We start from the raw sequence: 20570 nt of genomic DNA, 5'->3' as shown, positions 1-20570 counted from the left end.
TGCAAAATAAATCTAAAAAAAATTTAAATTGTTGCTTTCGGTTCGGAAATATACTATTTCTTTTGAGCAAGAAAATATAATATTGAACTTAAACAAAATTTCAACTTTTGTGCATCTCTACTAAGCTAGTGAGATGAAATGTCAAAATATATTTAATAATGAGTTGTAAAAACACAAACATAATTAGACTAAAAATGCAATTTTTACTTATTTCAAAAATATATTAAATTTTTATTTCTTATAAAAATATATAGATATTAAATTTTTTTTTTTGTTGTCAAAATACTAAGACAAATTCTGGAGGACTAATCTTGTCTATTAATGATATAAAATGTAAGGTTCTACCAATTTTTTTGTTTTATTTTAGTGAAAACGATATTCTTAACAATTATGCATGAATGTACATATTCTGAACTTTCTGAAAATCCTTATCGTTGTATACATATACGTTAATGTACGTATCATTGCGGTTTATCAACAATATGAAAATGACACAAGACAAGCTAAATATTACACATCACTTGAATTTAAATTAAGTTTGATCTTGACATAGTCTTTTCATTTTCTTTCACTTCAAAAATAAATTAGGTCACCTACCTAGGTATCGAAATTGATTTTTTACCGGGCAATTACTTTGGACCAAAAATGGGCCGGACTAAAACATTTTTAGCCCAATCTTTTCACAGACCCAATTAGTTTGTACCCCACAACGACTCTTGGACCTTGGTGGACACTTTATATGTGAAATGACGAAAATGTACATGCATAACACCTTATTTCCCAGAAAAGCCTCGCCCTTTGTTTTGCCATCTATATTCATATTCGGCATAGGATTCAAANATATAATCCTTTGTTTGTTTTAGATATATCCTTTGACTGGTGTTTCCGAACAATAATTGGGGATCTGGAAATTCTAGATCTGATTTTTCAATCGTCATGTTTATTTGGTGTTTGATCAGAAGTTTGACTTCTTTGTTTTTGTTAGTTTCGGATGAAATGAGTTCATTTTGGATTTAGCTTTAGTAATGCTTGTCATCAGTGGCAAAAATGTTAAAAGATGATGGAAGAATTGTTAATTTGAGCTGTGGTGTTGTTTTGGGTATTTGGTTGGATGCTAAAAGATGGAGATAAAAGAAGATTTGCATTTAAGGTTAAGATTTCTATTAGAGGGGTTTTGTTGTTAGTACCTGAACAGAGTAATCCCGTGCAAACATTTATCTTAGAAGTAGAGTTTTGACGCAAAGGAACTTTTGCATTAGTATTGTGTGCTATTGTATTTATCGGAGATTAGTATTATATTATTCTTCTTGAAATGGCAAAATATTAATAAGATTTCTTTATTGTGCATTTTCCCATCTTGGTTTCATCCTGTCACCAGATTGGGCGTATGGATAATCTATGCCTGAGGTTTCTAAATTTGTGGTGGTACCTTTGAAACTACACTTCATGTTCCTGGTTGGATTATTGTGTTGTTCTTTATAGGGTTTTTATATTGATAATCCATGGAGGGGGTTGGAGGTGATGGTCCCTCAACAGCAGCAGCAGCACTGAACCAACGGAGGCTTGAACTTTCAAAGCTTTTTCAATACTTCTTGGATAAATCTACTCCACATACTTCTTATCGGTGGATTGGAACCTTTGTTTTAGTGTTGATTTATGCTCTGCGAGTTTACTATGTTCAAGGGTTCTACATTGTTACGTATGGCCTGGGGATCTACATTCTGAATTTGGTCATCGGGTTTCTGTCACCTCTTGTTGACCCAGAGCTGGAATCATCAGATGGACTTGTGCTGCCAACAAAGGGTTCAGACGAATTTAAGCCTTTCATTCGGCGTCTCCCAGAGTTCAAATTTTGGTAATTATTTAGTTTTGTGACAGTGTTGTTCATTAACATATTTCCAGAGGTGTGTGCAACCTTTTAGCTGTCCTAAATCAATTTATCGAATCTCTCAAAGAAACAAAAATCATTGTATTCAAGCATTTTTCAACTTTTTTGCTCTTAGTGATTGTAGTGCTCCCCACGATCTTTTATCTAGTTGTTTGGTATTGACTCACCTAGGTATAGGCTATCTGTGAAGAGAATGGGATACAGAATTTTTATTGAAATTTACTTGACATTTTTAGTACTAGGATAAAAATTCCCTTGGAGGATTTAAGAGCAGTAAGCTTATTGTAATTGAGCAACACTTTGAGATTTTAAACAACACAATGCAGGATTTTGAATTTTATTTTTTGGTTTTAAAGTTGCTGGTTCTGACATTTTCGCAGCGTGCTTCTCTGTTGGAGGATGTTCAATATTTGATCGGAGCTTTATTAATAAATACTGTTTTCATCACTTTTTCTATGTATAAATTATTACCAGTCAATCTTTTCTTGTACATCTATTTGTCGCACCGCAAAAGAGGGATTGATTTACAGTTTTTACTTTTTACTTGCAAGATGGCAAATTCCTGTTTCATGTAATGATATTTTAAATTTGTACAACATTGTGTGTATTGATTAAAATGGGGAATGCCATTCAAATCTATATTAGGATTTTTTTATGTTGATCGTGATTTTTTCCTGTGTTTCCAGGTATGCCATTACCAAAGCCTTCTGTATAGCCTTCGTCATGACCTTCTTTTCCATGTTTGATGTTCCAGTATTTTGGCCAATATTGTTGTGCTACTGGCTTGTTCTTTTTGTTCTAACAATGAAGCGTCAAATCTTGCATATGATCAAGTACAAGTATATGCCATTTAACATTGGAAAGCAGGTGAGCTGAAGAAAATAATTGCTGCATCTTTTCACTACCTTTGTTATAACAAAAATATAACACCTTTCTGTGTCTTATTTATAGTTTGATTGTATTTTTGACTCTCATCTTGATGAGTTGGTCGGGGTTTTCATTAGTGGTACTGTTTCACTGTGTTTTTCTTGTTTTTAAACAGACATACGGTGGGAAAAAACATACTACTGGCCCCAGCAGCTCCCGAGCAGACTGAAGCTCTTCAGTTTTATGGTTTGATGTAATTAAGAAGAAAATGGAGCGGAGAAGTGAATGAAAATGGAAACGAAAACAAGAAAAGACACAATGGGTTGGTTTCGTGTTTCTGTAGTTGATGGGTTTGTAATTACACTAAACACATGAATGTGGAATTATCAGCAGTTTAGCTATGTGCCGTTATGTTTGATTACTGCAGCTAATTGATAATGGTGCTGGAAAAAGAAGTGGAATTTGATACTGTTTCGGTCACGCTGCATAGAAGATTTCAGTAGGGCTATTAGCGTTTCGATCACGTCTTGAATTTTCTAATTATGGTGTAAACCCTCTGTTTCTGATTTGGAGTTGAATTGGGTGGGTTGGACCCGTTAAAAGTAATTTATCTTAGCAGGAAACTCGGGCTTTAGAGGAAAAACATATTATTTAGACCGCTATGTACTCTAAAATATTTAAATGGAAGCCCAAAAGCCATTATTTGAAAAAAGGAAAAAAAAAAAAAAAAAACCCACCTTTTTCTCTGTGTTTCTCTGGCGGCTATTATTGCGATAATCATATGAATAAAAATTGGAGAATAACATAGAGTTGATATTCACATCTCATTTTGTGTTATTTACATCTATTTATATGTAAAAAATATGTGTCAAATATAAATAACAAAAAATGGAGTGTAAATATCAATTCCCTAAACCCAAAATAATATTGGCCAAACAGTGACTACGAACAAGAATTATTAGTTAAAAATGTTATGGAAGCTGAAATTTAGGCACTATCTAACTACACAACCGATAAATTACAGATGAAGCTTCGAGTAAGTACGAAATAAGACATACTGGTCAGCCATCTCATCCACGGTAGAATATTTGATATCAGGATAAAGTTCCCATTACTCCAAACCAAACGACGGTTCGATTTCAAAATTTGTTTGATCGCCCTTCACAAAAGCAGAATGGCAAATCGCTAGTCGGATATTTAGTGCAATCGAGGCTACTACAAGATAAACAAAACAAAACAAAACAAAAAAAAAAAACCGAATTTCAGCGTGAAGGGGCTGAAAAGGACTAAGGAGACACCTTCCAAGACGAATTACAAATGCAAATAAAAGAGTTCGTATCTCACCTCGAATATTTTCCAGAACTTGTTCCTCCGGAATGTATGTTATTTCAATGTTTTTGCCAATCTTTTTCTCCCATAAAGAGACTAGATCATTGAGATAAATTGCATTGGAATGAGGTCTAATGTAGAGGATCTTGTTCAAAGTTCTTGGATCATCCACAGTTGTGACGGTATAAGTGGCTATATCTTCTTTAGTATTTACAGCTACATAAAAAGAACACAAAAATCTAAATAGTTTCGTCCATTCAACTTTACACAATATCGTGGAATCATTATCAAAATGTAGATTGTACAGTTTTTCTTCCTTTCAGTTTCTAAACACATGCTTGATGTATTCTGACACATATTCGAGCCGTATCTGATATTAGATGAACTTAGTTTATATACCAAAGGGCATAAGATATTCAAGTCCATCTTTGATTTGCAAAAACAAATTGCTAGAAAAATCCATCATAATTGCTACTAACAACCCTTCAAGTATTTCTAACGTTCCTTGTCCCTTGGTGCATTTGTGGTGTCTATCTGCGCCAGTGTTCTGAGAAATATACCAGCAAAGAAATTGCTTGAGACTTAGGTAAAAGGGATTCCTTCCACCTCAACAAAACAGCGAAACAGAGCCTTTTGTTCAAACATTGATCTTATTCGCACCGACAATGCCACTGATTTTTTCTACACTTGATGTCGTTCTCATATTTTCCTTCCATGGGCATTATTCATCAAAGTTTGAGATGATTTTATTCTCATTGCTTAATTGAGCATTTCTAATACTTCAAGTGAAGGAAGTTCGAGAGGATAGGGAACTGAAACTCATAGAGTTTAAGGGAGAAACGATGAGTTCGTAACATGGGAAAAATTACAAGTTGAGCTCCTTTCTCAAGAAAGTAAGTTAGTTTTGTTGGATCAGTTTTATTTATATGGATTTATATATAAATACTTATGTGTTGTGGGTTGTATATTATGTTAAAACCAAAATAAAGTGATCAACTTAAGTTTATGGTTATTGGACTTTAATGTATCTAATACATAAGTATAATTTCTGTTTTTATGATGGACTAAAACAGAAATATCATAAATTAATGATAAACATTATCTATATATATGGGTCATGGTCCTCAGATCTCGCGTTATCACGTTCCCTATTCTCCCCCCATTAAGAAAATAGTTTTGAAGAGAAACTAAAGGATTCTCTCAAGGAAAGAGCTCGTAGATCTGGAAGATCAACGCACGTTCTAAAGAATTCAGAAATATGGCTTCAAGTACGCTTCCGCTTAAGTTTTTCAGCCAAATTCTTAATGATTTAGCATGATGGATTCTGCGGTTTATGAGTTTTCCCCAACAAGTTTGTCTTGCATTTATTCTAAATAATGCTTTCTTCCTTGTCTGTATGGTTATATTGGATCGAGTGCTTACTAAATTTTATGGTTGATAATGAGAGTGCTCCTTAAATAATTTAAATTCCATAACAATTCAATTACCGTATTTTGATCATTATAACACGTAAACAATAAGATAAGAACCTAGAATACCAACAATTGTTTCGAACTCATAGATTGTTGGAAATGGTAATCTAGCACATGATCTCAACTTGGAGACAAATTGTAAGATCCTGCACTCGCCGATATATAAAAAAATTTAGCCAATAAAATGGGTGCAACTCAAATCTTTTGAACCGTAAAATAGCTCAAGTTCCAGAGTTTTGATTTTTGCGTACAAGCAATCAAATTGGTCATTCCAAATATTTGCTATTAAAAAATTTCTATAGGACATCAAAAGAATTGATGTGGAAAATTATGGTAGAAAACAAGATCAATCTTGCGTAAGGAAAATAATAATTCAACAATATTTCATTTTGAGAACTTAAAAGGGCTATTAAAATAGTAATTGCAATGGATAAATGGAAGAGAAACTCATTTTATGATGTTTTCCAGCTTTTTGGTGTGGCCCTGTTGCGTATTATCGGTTATATTTACCCTAAGGAAAGTTGCAAAAGAAACCAGGAAGAGAGGGAAGCGTTTTGCGAAGATTTTATTTATAGGACTATAGGAGAATGAATGGTTACGAGATAAAAGAGAGACAAGAAAATCGAGAGCTGCAGCAGCATCTTCAGGTGATATATTTATTCACACATGCTTCGAGGTATATGTTTTTTCAATCCATTCATCCTTTTGGATGAAGTTTGAACTTTCTTGTTCTATTTTTCGTTTCAGCTGTTGTTTCCTATATTAAACTACAAGAACATCGGAAGAGCTTTAACATAGAAGAGATTAAAAATGAGGAGACCTCAAAACAGGCTAAAGAAATACAAGATTCGATGCTTGATTCTTTCTGGAAGACGATATTGAAATGAGTATATCACATGTACTACAACAAAAATGGCTTTTCGCAGCACGCAAATTCGCTTTTCGCAGCGCACATTGCACGCTGCAAAGTTGCAAGCTGTTGAAAGTTCAAGATTATCCGCGGCATTTATGCACGCCGTTAATACAAACTATTATTCGCGGCGCGCCTATGCATGGTGGTGAAACGTCGCTAAATAGCGATGGTTTTAACATTCCGTCGCTAATATTAGCGACGGATTTTATTTTAATTTCGTCGCTACGTAGCGACGGGATTTTTTAAAAGACAGTCGCTACATTGCGACGGTTTTTAAAAATCCCGTCACTAATTAGCTACCGAATTAAAATAAAATCCGTCGCTAATCTTGTTATTACAATAAAAAAAATTACGTTTATAATTTAATAAATCTTAAAAAAACGTACACTATACTAACAATATTCATCTTAACTAACACTTAAAAATTTACAAAAAATTGAAACAAATAAATGTACCTTAAATCGAAATTTAAAAACAAATTGAAACAAAAAAACGTACCTTAAATCGAAATTTAAATTGCTTGAGAGAGAAAAATTTTAAGTGTTATGAAGTGGTGTGGTAAGATATGGTTCGAGTGGTGATATTTAAAGACAAGTTGCAACGGTTTTGGTTTTACCGTCGCTCTTAGCAACGGTTTTATATTAAACTGTCGCTGATGGCGACGGTTTTTAATTGGTCGCTAATAGCGACGTACTTATACCGTCGCTATTAGAGACGGTTATAATAGAACCGTCGCTAATTTTAGCGACAGTTTTACTATAACCGTCGCTAATATAGCGACGGTTTTGAAGAAACCGTCGCTAATATAAATATTACGTCGGTATTCAAAAAACCGTCGCTAAATATTAACGGCGCACATTTACATGCACACTGTCGTTTATATAATTTTTTAACGGCACACATAAACGCACGCTGCAGATATTACTTATCGCCGTTAATACTGTCAAGTGCAATAATATCAACAGTGCACATATGAGTGCACGCCGTTAAAAGTAATATTGGCAGCGTGCACCGTTGATGACGTGCTGCGGAAAATCATTTTTCTTGTAGTAGCCTAGAATTAATATGAGAGCCGTGCATTTGCACTTTAATCAGACATTGATTAACAAAAGCCTAGAAGTAAACACTTGAAACCAACTTACTAACATATACATTTTCACATACTGGGATTATGCACTCTAATACTATATTGGTTACCACCTTCCCACATGATGTTTCATACTTTAACACATTCCTCGAAATTCTTGAAATTAGCCTATATATGAATTGACTAAAATTCACCGGATTTGAAATTTTTGTGGAAGATCTCGTGTAGTTATTATGCCAGGTGCTAAAAGATCCCAGTGCTTCGAAGGATGTTACCAGATTAAGAGCTAAAGGGATGAAGAAAATTGGGAAAATCTTCCGAGTAAGTTTGATCTTATAATTTGAAATAAGTGAAGCTTCGTTTGTTTTCCACTGGTTTTCAGGAACATCATCTACACAATTTTAAATATGTACGTTATTGAGTTGAATTGAGGGTTGTACAATGAGAAAATGTTCTTTATACATAGGAAAAATGTGTATATGATGTTCCTGATGGAATGCATTGGATGATTTCATGCATGTAACCTCTAAAAAGATGTTGAATTGGCAAATATGCCTTTTAAATGCTTGGAATGACAACATTGTCATTCTTTATTTTAAGTATAGATTCGAGATAAATTTAATATGAGATCTTTAAATATTATATAATCATTTGGTGTAGACTATATAATATCTTTCACTCAGTGTGAAATTGCTAAAAGTCAAATTTTGGTTGGGGTTGTGTAATTCTTTTTTGGCACAGTTTATACCGTGAATGTATTTTCTATTTTTAACTGAATAGAATACGACTATGTACGTCCTTTGTTGCTCCTTTCAAGTTTGATGCATCCCAAGGGGATTGCAATCTTATTATCTAAATGTTTTACATGTTGGGACACCGTTTTCTCGCACCCACGGCGCAACGGAAGTTTAAAAAAAAAAATTCGACGTTCGAAAAGTATTTGGACGTCGTATGTTTATTAAACCATTTATAGGGTGTTTAGTTATTGTTGAGTACTAGCTTTTGGAAATATGTTTTTCTCTTTCTCACGCTTTTCTTTATTGTTCACTTCCTTAGTATAAATAGGCTTTGTAATTGTACTCTTGTTAATTAGTTTGAATCTTCAATACAACATATAGTTTTTCCCACATATTTTGACATGGTATCAGAGCACGAAGATTACGATTCGAGCTCTCGATCTGCTGAATTGTGATTTTTTTCAATCAATTTTATCTTCGAAGATTTCTTCCCAATCAATTTTATCTTCGAGAATTTCTTAGCTCGCAGCTTCGATCCCAGATTCTCAACAAAAGTGAAGCTCAATCATGGCAAATGGACCTAATTTCAATGATCCTATGTTCATCCATCCTTCAGATACTCCAGGTATGAATCTTGTTAGTAATCAGTTAGTAGGAACTGAAAATTATGGCATTTGGAGCAGAGCTATGTTGATTGCGTTACAAGCTAAGAATAAAATTGGATTTATCGATGGTGCTTGTAAGAGACCTGAAGCTGGTAGTGCAACAACATTGCAATGGGAGAGATGCAATGCTCTTGTCTTGTCGTGGATATTGAATATTGTTTCTAGAGAGATTTTCGGTGGAATTGTTTATGAAACCGAATCTTCAGTTGTCTGGTCAGATCGGAAAGAACAATTTGATAAGGTCAATGGTTCTCTCATTTTTTCCTTGCATCGGGATATCGGAAGATTGACCGAAGGACAAGGCACTATTTCTGTATATTATTTCAAGCTTAAACAACTTTGGGATGAGTTTGCCTCCTTAGTGATTTTGCCCTCCTATGAGTGTAATGCAGCTAAAAAATATGTCGAGCATGATCAACAACACCGATTGCTCCAATTTTTTATGGGATTAAACGAAAGTTATGCTGCTATACGAAGTCAGATTCTGATGATGTCGCCTTTACCTACAGTGGGACAAGCGTTTTCAATTGTTTCTCAAGAGGAATCTCATTGTTCATTGTCTGCTATTGAGCATCCACCAACGGTGTTTTATTCAAATAAGAATAGGCCAGATGATCAACGAAAGGATATTATGAAGTGCGAGTATTGTAATTGGGCTGGACATTCAAAAGAGAATTGTTATAAGGTGGTTGGTTATCCTCCATGGCATCGTCTCTTTCGAGGTCAGATTAGAGGTGGTGGTAATAAACGCTTCGGGCGAGGTTATGGTAGAGGACATAAGACTGTTGCTGATGTGCATTTGGTTGAAAATGTTGAACCTCCACCTTTGCACACTTCTGCTCCTGTTCCCAACACAAGTCCTAGTACTGTACCTGTGTTTACTTCTGCCTAGTATGCAGAAATACTGAAGCTTTTGGGCATTAGCAGCCTTCAAACAAGTGCTGAACCTGTGGTGAATATGGCAGGTAATTTGCATACATTTCATGTTTCCAAGCCACCTTCTAACTGGATTGTTGATACTGGTGCTAATGAACACATGGTTGGAAATTTAAGTTTGCTGGAAAATCCTAAGTCCATGTTGAATTTCAATAGTTCAGTGAAGTTGTCTAATGGTAGAACTACCCTCATTAGTCAGCTCCGTTCAGTGGCATTATCTTCCTCAATCACTCTTCACAATGTTCTCCACATTCCAGATTTTCAATTCAATCTATAGTCCATATCTAAATTCATCAAATCCCATAATTGCTTTGTCACATTCGACCCTCATTTTTTCCTCTTTCAGTATCTCAAAAGTGGGAAGATTGTGGGGATTGGTAAAGAAAAAAATGGACTCTATTATCTTGAAGCACCTCATTCCATGGAGACCTTGTGTCAGCCAATGAATAGCTTATGTTCTTTTTTTCCTCAATGTAATACTTTACTGTTACAAAAGGAGACTCCCACTTGTGCTACTGTAAATGCACCTTTGTGGCATAAGCGCCTAGGCCATATGTCTGAATCCAGAATGCGTTTACTATCTTTTTTGCCAAATAATTTGTCTCTTTTACATTGCCCTGTTTGTCCGCAAAGTAAGCAGGCGAGATTGAAGTTTCCTTTGCATAGTGACACTAAAACTTTACACTCTTTTCATTTACTTCATATAGATATTTGGGAACCATTCAATACCCCAACTTTGAATGGGGAGAGATATTTTATGTCCATAGTAGATGATTTTACTCGTGGCACATGGGTGTATATTATGCATTCTAAATTAGATGTGCTTCGCATTCTAAAGGCTTTCTTTGCTCTTGTTCAAACTCAATTTTCCAGCAAGGTCAAGATTATTAGGACAGATAATGCCTTGGATTTTTTCAAAATCGAGTGTCAAGATTTGTTTTCCTCCCTTGGCATTATTCATCAAAGTTCCTGTCCTTATACCCCGCAACAAAATGGGATTGTGGAACGCAAACATGGGCATATTCTTGATATTGCTCGTGCATTATGTTTTCAGTCTTCTGTTCCTCTTCATTATTGGGGAGACTGTGTGTTGACTGGCACATATCTTATTAATAGATCTCCTAGTTCCACTTTGCACAATAAAACTCCTTATGAATTACTCATGGGTACTCCACCCTCATATGATCATTTGCGTGCTTTTGGTTGTTTGTGCTACGTTGCTTCGTTGCCACTGGGACATAAATTCTCTCCCCGAGCCACTCCTTGTGTATTCCTTGGATATTCCACTACACAAAAAGGATACAAGGTTTTAAATCTCCATACAAAAAAATTGTTTGTCTCTAGAGACATGGTTTTTCATGAAGACACCTTTCCTTTTGCCAATACCTGTTCTAGCCCGCCAACTTTTCCTACTCATTTGCCTTTAGTTGACGAAGTTTTTGATACCACCTCCATTCATCCTCAACTAGTTCCTAATGCCATTGATCATATTCCTCGGCGTTCTTCTCACAGTACCATCCCACCTATTTGGACAAAGGATTATGCTTGTCCCACCTTGTCTAACCACTGTTTGTATCCAATTTCTGATTTTCTCAATTCCTTCCATTTTTCTCCTTCATATCAAAGTTTCCTTGCATCCATTTCTTCTGTTAAGGAACCACATCACTATCATGAGGCAATAGCTGATTCTAGATGGAAAGATGCAATGACTTTGGAAATTGCAGCCCTTGAATCCAACATACTTGGGATGTGGTTAATCTCCCTAAAGGGGCTGTCTCGATTGGTTGTCGATGGGTTTTTAAGGTGAATCATCATTCTGATGGCTTGGTAGATCGATTTAAAGCCAGGTTAGTTTCAAAAGGATATACGCAACAACCCGGTATTGATTTCCATGATACCTTCTCACCCACCGCCAAAATTGTTACCATTCGTTGCTTATTAAGCCTGGCTGCAGCTCATGGTTGGCCATTGTACCAAATGGATGTTACCAATGCCTTTCTTCAAGGGGATTTGGGCGAGATAATATATATGTCTCTTCTACAGGGATATTGTGTCGAGGGGGAGAATAAGGTGTGTAAACTCCGCAAATCTCTATATGGGCTTAAACAAGCCTCTAGACAATGAAACAACAAGTTTGCTAGTATAATGGTTGTTGCTGGTTACACTCAATCTGAGCATGACCATTCGTTGTTTGTTAGGCGCCATGGAGCTTATGTTACCTTGTTAATTGTGTATGTAGATGATATTGTAATCACGGGAAATAACGATGAAGATATTAATTCTTTAAAGGCATTTTTGCATTAGAAAATTCAGTTGAAGGATCTTGGCTTATTGAAGTACTTCCTTGGGATTGAAGTGGCTAGGTCAGCAGAGGGAATTTACTTATGCCAAAGGAAGTATGCATTGGAACTTATAGCAGACTTTGGAATAGCAGGAGCCAAGCCTTGTGATACTCCGATAGAGCAGAACCTTAAACTTACCAGCCATGAATTTGATGCAATAGGATGTAAGAGCAAATCTGTCACATGTAAAGATGCTTTATTGGAAAATGCAAGCTCATATAAGCGTTTGGTTAGAATATTGATATATCCAACCATTACACGACCAGATATATGTTATGCGGTTCAAAATCTGAGTCAATTTATGCATGCTCCAAAGAAATCTCAAATGGATGCTGCCATTCGAGTAGTGAGATATTTTAAGGGGTCTCCAGGCCTTGGTATTATGTTTCCAGCAGTAAACGATTTGAAGATATCAGCGTATTGTGATTCAGATTGGGCTAGTTGTCCGATGACTAGGCGATCTCTCACCGGCTACTGCATCAAAGTCGGAAACTCCTTGATATCATGGCGGACGAAGAAACAGAGCACGATCTCAAGGTCATCAACAGAAGCTGAGTATAGAGCCATGGCAAACACTACCTGTGAGATTGTTTGGATTCTTGGTATTTACGCAAACATACCAACCCCAGTAGCATTGCACTGTGACAATAAGACAGAAATGCATATAGCTGCAAATCCCATGTATCATGAAAGAACCAAACACATAGAGATCGATTGTCACTTGGTTCGTGAGAAGATCAAGAAGAGAGTTATTTCAACTAGCTATGTCCCAACGAACCAGCAGTTGGCAGATGTTTTTACCAAAGGCTTGAACAAGAACCAACATGTGTATCTCATTTCCAAGCTTGGTGTTCGAAATCTACACAAGGCTTTAGGGGGAGTTTTGAGTACTAGCTTTTGGAAATACGCTTTTCCCTTTCCCACGCTTCTCTTTATTGTTGACTTCCTTGGTATAAATAGGCTTTGTAATTGTACTCTTGTTAATTAGTTTGAATCTTCAATACAGCAGATAGTTTTTCTCACATATTTTGACAGTTATTATACATGCGCGTATATTTAGCGGAGATGGTCATTTCTTGTATATCTTTACGAACAGATCTCCATCTTTTGATCATCTAATTAGGTCCACGATAAGAGACCGTGTACCTTGTTTGGATTGCACTAGAAATCGCAAACAATTTCTTCGTTGAGACTGCGATGTCCGAATTTTCAAAATTCGGAGTCGGTACAGCGACAAGAACGTGGCGGCGGTGGAGGAATGTCACAGCCGAAATTTTGTTTGGAAATTGGGAAGGACTTTGATGTTTTGTGGACAAAAATTCTCTTCTTTATTATGTCCTCTTATTATGAATTTATAGAGCGCGATTCTTGATAGGATTTCTAATCATTGTCTGACCAAGACTCTATTATTATTATTATTATTATTATTATTATTATTATTATTATTATTATTATTATTATTATTATTATAATATCATGTGTTTATCAATTTTTTATAATACATTATATATTAATAATATATATATACATATTTTTATCTCCATATAAAGTGTGTATATATAAACATTAATACATTTATACATGTTTTCGAGATTCAACTACTTGGTTTTAATTTGTTCATTGCAGGTGATCTTGGCCAGACTTATGACTCCAACATTACACTTATACATTATGAGAATAATCCGCAGAAGGGACAGGCTGTATTGTTTGTCGGGGATTTGTCTTACGCTGACCACTACCCATTTCATGATAATGTGAGATGGGATACGTGGGGACGATTTGTTGAGAGAAGTGTTGCTTATCAACCTTGGATTTGGACCGCCGGAAATCACGAGATTGATTTCACTCCAGACATTGTAAGTTTGCTTCATCAGTTTATAACACTTGAAAATATTCAAATTCATTGGAATTTGATATGTTTTTGCAGGGCGAGACGAAGCCCTTCAAGCCTTTTACTCATCGGTACCATGTCCCTTACAAAGCATCTGATAGTTCAGCTCCCTTGTGGTATTCTATCAAGAGGGCTTCGGCATACATCATCGTTTTGTCCTCGTATTCTGCATACGGTAAGCATGTAGGGTATGAGTAATCATTCGGTGCAGAAAATGAGGTGATATGAATATTGAACTGGCAAAAAGAATTATCCTAGCTCAAATTTTATTTGACATGTGAATTGTGATATAATGCATCATATGTTGTTGGTTTTTGCCCTCTTTAAGGAACATATACTCCTCAGTACTTATGGCTTAAAGCCGAGCTGCCAAAAGTTAACAGAAGTGAAACACCATGGCTAATTGTTATGACACACTCTCCATGGTACAACAGCTATATCTACCATTTCTTGGAAGGGGAATCCATGAGAGTCATGTTTGAGGCATGGTTTGTTGAGTACAAAGTCGACGTGATTTTTGCCGGTCACGTTCATGCGTACGAAAGATCAGTATGCACATTTTCCTTTTCATTATTATGATCTTTTATGGATTTTTTTCTCTTATTTTCAACAGCGCCGGTGCTTATAAACAAGTTCTTATCGTGTATTTGCAGGAACATATTTCTAATATTGCATACAACGTTGTCAATGGGTTTAGAGAAAAATTTGCCGGATCGATTGCTAACATTTTATGCACAACTTCAGCTAACTCCATCAAATTAATAGATCGTAACACTCGTATCGGTCTAACAAATGGAATGCTATATTCAACTGATCCATTATCGCTAACTATATGACAACCAAAATATAAGAGTACGTCGATGTTAGACATTGCTAACGAAATTTGAAAGAAACTTTACGAGAAAATTGATAACTCATTCGTTGCATTTCTTATCAATTATATAGGAGAAAAAACGCGAAAATTATTCAGATTTACAATATTGTAGTTCACGTGCAAATTCATATCTTCAGCTTTCACGTGAAATGTCGGAGATCAGATAAAAAGCTGAAATGGTCAGAGATAATAGGCGGTCGAATGGAGCAGCGCCATGTGGAAGGTGATAATCTCAACAGCCAATAAAAATCGATAAAGATTAAAAAAAATTTATAATATACAGGGTCCGTGCTTACGAAGCACGGACCCTGCATACATGGACCAGCGTCCGCCTTGCAAAGCGCGGACGTTGGTCCACGTAGGAGCGTCCGCGCTTGCTAAGCGCGGACGCTCCACCGTGGCGCGGCTCCGTGCTCTGTAAGCACGGACGATGTTCCACGTTAGCAGCGTCCGANTTGAGACATCGTTTGGTTCGTGTGATAGGATAAATAATTGATATATAATAAGAGTGATTATAAAATAAAAAGTAAGGATAAATAACACATTATGATAAATTATATGATATTTGACATGATTTTAACTTGCTTGATTATTTTGTTAATGATATTATGATTACTAAAATGCCTTCATCATATATATATTTTTTTTACAGCAAAACTTGTAATGTTATTGATATATATCAATTGTTACAAGATTTACTAACCACGAAGGAAACTCGTCATTCATCCACACAAAGGATGAATGGTAGTAAGAAGAAAAATGAGCAATGTTATGAGCTACATTATTAGCCAATCTATTCTCAGGAATAAAATCTGAAACTAAAATACCCTCATCATATATTAATCGGTAATATATTAAATGATTGAATAAATAAATAATNAATAACACATTATGATAAATTATATGATATTTGACATGATTTTAACTTGCTTGATTATTTTGTTAATGATATTATGATTACTAAAATGCCTTCATCATATATATATATTTTTTTACAGCAAAACTTGTAATGTTATTGAGATATATCAATTGTTACAAGATTTACTAACCACGAAGGAAACTCGTCATTCATCCACACAAAGGATGAATGGTAGTAAGAAGAAAAATGAGCAATGTTATGAGCTACATTATTAGCCAATCTATTCTCAGGAATAAAATCTGAAACTAAAATACCCTCATCATATATTAATCGGTAATATTTAAAATGATTGAATAAATAAATAATATTTTTAGAATTAATTTATTTAAAAAATTATAAATAAAATTAAAATATTATATTAATTATAAAATTTTCAATAATTTAAATTTCGGAAACAACTAAAAAATCGAATTTACGTCAAATTTGGCGTAGGTCCCATTTTTGTTTAAAAGTTTTTAATTTTTTTATTTGTATTTATTATAAATATTTGTATTAAAAATTATAAATATTATTTAAATTATAGTATAATATTTATTTTAATAATTATATATTTAATCATAAAAATAAAAAATAATAATTGTTGATTTTTAAAATATTTATTTATTTATGTTAATTATTAATAATTAAGGACTAATTTGATTTAATGATTTATAATTAATATAATTTAATACAAATGCAAAAAATTAATATAACAATACAATTCATAAATACATTGAAAAAATAATTGAAATACAAATGCAACTTGAAACACATAATTCAAATACAAATGCAAATACAAAGATAATAATCTAGATGGCCGATGTTGGAGAATATTAAATAAAATATAATAATTAATATATGTAAAATAAAAAGAATATTTCGAGAATATTTTTTTTGTGTAAGATTTGAAGTAAATAGGTTGGATATAGATGTTGTATTTGGTGTAAAAAAATCTCACTATTTTAATGTAAAATTTAAACCAAAATAGATTTTGTGGTTGGAGACAGGCATGACCGGACCGGTTCCTACCGGTTCTCGGTCCGGTGAACTTGGAACCGGTCCGAACCGGTTAGGAACCGGCTCCGAACCGGTTCCGGTTCCAAGTTCAAATACTTGGAACCAATCCGAACCAAGACCGGTTCGGCTTCTAATAAACCAGTTCCGGTTCGGTTCAAACCGGTTCCGAACTTTAATTTATTATATTTTACTATATAATTAAAATTAGTCATATTAATGGAGAATTTTTTATTTAGAATTTTGATTGCAAATAATTATGATTACATAAAAAAATTTTAACAGAATAACTTAAACATTTACTTTTACAATTGTTAATCTAAAATTCATCACGATTTATTAAAATATATTTAGAATATTCTGGATCTTCGTTGGAACTTGAGCTTTGGAATTCGTCGATCGCGCCAGAGGTCCTATTCTTTTTTTCTGCTGCAAACCAATCTTGTAGGCACGTTAGCATGGAAAGTGTTTCTGGCTTTAAATTAGTTCTTTGGTCACCAATGATTCTTCCACATACTGAAAATGCTGATTCGGAAGCTACACTTGAACTTTGAATGGGTAGGACATCTCTTGCAATTGCAGATAACGCTGGATAAAGTTTAGAATTTACTTTCCACCAATCAAGAACATCGAAATTATCTGTAGCCTCAATATATTGACTTAGATAAATTTGGATCTCATTGTAATTGGTTGTTGTCACCGATTTTCCTTTGAACTTTTGTCGTTTCAAACTTTGAAAGAAGTTCAGTGCTCCACTTTTGCTCTTATATGTCGGCATCTCCTCCGACAGCGCACTCGGTTCATCACATTGTTCACTAGCATACAAATCAAACAATTCTTGGAGAGAATGCATGATTGACTTCTTTTGATCGTCAACATTCTTCCCAAGAAATTTAGCATAATATTCAAAAAACACGTCTAATCCTCCTTGATTTTGAGTAGGATCAAGTAATGTTGCTAAACCATGCACAATTGGGATAATTTCCCAATATTTTAAAAATTTGTTTTCCATATTTGCAACAAAATCACGCATAATAGAATCATCGCGATATTCAATAAATTTATAAAACATATTGAAAATCAAAGGGAGAAACATGGTTGAAGTAGGGTAGTTAATGCCAGAAAATTTTTCGGTTGCTTCTTTAAAAATTTCTAACAAAGAAACACATTTACTCAAAATATTCCAATCATCGTCTGTTAGCATTAAAGCTTGTGTTGTAATATTATTATAATACGGAGTAACTAAATCTTGAAAACGTAATAAAGTATTAAGCAAGTGATATAAAGAATTCCATCTAGTTTCAATAGGAAGAGGAAATTTTTTAAATTTAATTCCGATTGATTCGACTAGTGCTTTCCAGTCACGTCCATATCTTCTTTCACGTAATAATTTCTCACATAATTTGAATTTTTCTATTACAGTGGACATTTGTTCATCACAAGCACATTTAACACAAAAGTTGAGGGTTAAAAAATAAATATATATTTGCAATTTGACCCCCAAAATTGGGGGCCAAATTTAAAAAAATAAAATTAAACCATTTCAGTAGCCGTTGAAAAACGGCTACTGAAATGTTGGCTGCTGCAAATGTGCAGCCTTGGGCCAACGGCCAAGTGCCTTTTTTCATTTTTTTTTTTAAAAATTCGATTGTCGGATCCGGGTCTGGTTCTGGGTCGGTTCCGGATACGTCCCGGAACCGGTTTGGAACCGGATCCGGAACCGGTTGAACCGGTTCAGAAAATACTGAACTGGTTCAACCCACAAATTAATGGATTGTGTTTGGTTTCGGGTCCGGTTCTCACATACCGGATCCGGTTCCGGGCTTATCGGACCGGTTCCGGACCGGTTCCGGCCCGAACCGGTCCGTTAAGCATGCCTGGTTGGAGAGGACCTAAAAACCACAAAAATTTACCACTTGGAAGGAAACACCACCAGCACAAACCCTCCGTAAACCACCCTTCAACACCCTCAAAATCTTAACCAATACTTCAATTCTAAAACCCTCTCAAGAATCTGAGATCGAAGGATGAAGAGTTCTAAAATATAGAGGTCACTGGAATCGTTGGCTGAGTAAGGTAAAATCATAACACACTCATGTAGCTTCTAAACAGCACACTAACAAGCAATGAGATCGATATCATATATATGTTGTCATTTGTACGTGTGTATAGTATTAATATACTATGGAGTATTCAAAGAAAATAGGCATTGGCTCCAAGCCCACCATGGGCGACACCACTTGCAAATTTTGCCTTATTTTTCCACCATGTCTACTGTGTGTTGAAGAAAGATTTGAGTGGGAAAGAGAAAGAAGAAATGGGGGCCAAGTTTTTTTCTTTTGGGTTTTTATTTTTAAAACCTTTTATCGATTAAAGCCGTCCCTTTCGACTCCAACATTGGGTGCGGAAGAGGTGGCGACTCCGCCAGCGTAAACCAGGCTCGGCGGTACGGTGGTTCGTAGGAAGTAGCGTCGTGGATGGAACGGCCACTGCTGTACCATGGTTCCGGGAAAAAACTTTTTTGTTATGCGGCGGAAACGGAACGTAATAGCAGAGGAACAGCCGATTCATCAGTTGCCCATATTTAGCATTGGTTTTCTGTGTTGTAGCAGAATGATAAGATGCGTCCAAATTAAATACATCATTTAAATTAATCGTTGAAGATAATTTCAAATTAAAATTTTATATAACTCATTTAAACCATTTCATCTTTGGTAACCTTTCGAGCGAAGTAAATTGATTGGTAAGAGAAATTTATTTTATAATTAAAAATTTACACCATTTTAGTTATGAGACTACTGATTAAGAAATTAGTACAAGTTTATTTTTTTTAATCCTTCGTATTAATTAATTATGAAATTATTTTTTCTCTGTTAACAAATTAAATTAATTTTGACTCAGATTTCAATTACAGGCAGGCTGCTCAAGTGTTGAGAGGCACTTTGATCAAGTCCTCTATAATCATGTGATGCGATATTGTTCTAGATATGGAATCCATATAATAATAGAATACAATTTCCCATCTGTTTATCCTTAGTGAGAAATCAAAAAAAAAAAAAAAAAGGGACTGTGCTTCTGTTTCGACAATCACATCAATTGAAATGCTCTACAAAATGAACAACATTTCAAGTAGGAATTGGAGAGGAGATCTCTATTTTGATTTTAGTGAAGGGAGGGAGTACTGGAATGTATAAATTCTTATCTTATTATTGCGGGGCATATTTTCTATGACAGTTTGATTAATTACAAGGAGGTAAAGTAAATTACATGTTAAGTTTTTTTTATGATGACATATTTTTAATCTAAAAAAATATTATTTCACAGATTATATATTTTGTGGGGGCCGACTCAAGATGAAAAAACAAACAGATCATAGTGGCTGCATGTTGTTATAATGGTTGAGAGCACAATATTAACAAAACATGGTATACGACAGCAATTCGTAATAGTCGAAAACAGTCACGGAGTTAACCCGTATATTTCGTGGTTTCTTGCTCATGACATCTGATTGCGATCATTTATTTAACAAATTCTGGTTGTCGAATCATAGATCAAGGAATGATAAATCCCCTAGCACTTGTAGGTTACCTTGTAAGGCTTGCTGAACTTCATTGATGTGTTATGGTCGAGTTGTGGCGATGAAAGAATCATCATTTT

The 20570-nt window shown here is 34.7% G+C and overlaps 1 protein-coding gene and 1 long non-coding RNA gene across 2 annotated transcripts; one reads left to right on the top strand and one right to left on the bottom strand.

Moving 5' to 3' along the window:
* Window positions 1-1455: 1455 nt before the first annotated feature.
* Window positions 1456-3235, top strand: LOC140969198 (protein RER1B-like). Its single transcript, XM_073430474.1, has 3 exons — window positions 1456-1855; window positions 2575-2755; window positions 2931-3235. Exons 1-3 carry the CDS (start codon window positions 1503-1505, stop codon window positions 2982-2984), a joined length of 588 nt encoding a protein of 195 aa, XP_073286575.1. The 5' UTR covers window positions 1456-1502; the 3' UTR covers window positions 2985-3235.
* A 570-nt stretch (window positions 3236-3805) lies between these two features.
* Window positions 3806-4730, bottom strand: LOC140959835 (uncharacterized). The gene is made up of 2 exons (XR_012172067.1): window positions 4100-4730; window positions 3806-3967 (listed from the first exon to the last, which is right to left on the bottom strand). It is a non-coding gene; the product is annotated as an uncharacterized lncRNA (long non-coding RNA).
* Window positions 4731-20570: the final 15840 nt, after the last annotated feature.

Source organism: Primulina huaijiensis, chromosome 2, assembly GCF_012295235.1.
Source record: "Primulina huaijiensis isolate GDHJ02 chromosome 2, ASM1229523v2, whole genome shotgun sequence".
NCBI lineage: Eukaryota > Viridiplantae > Streptophyta > Magnoliopsida > Lamiales > Gesneriaceae > Primulina > Primulina huaijiensis.
The sequence above is the reverse complement of the archived record's forward strand: the minus strand, read 5'-3'. Positions and strand labels throughout refer to the sequence as shown.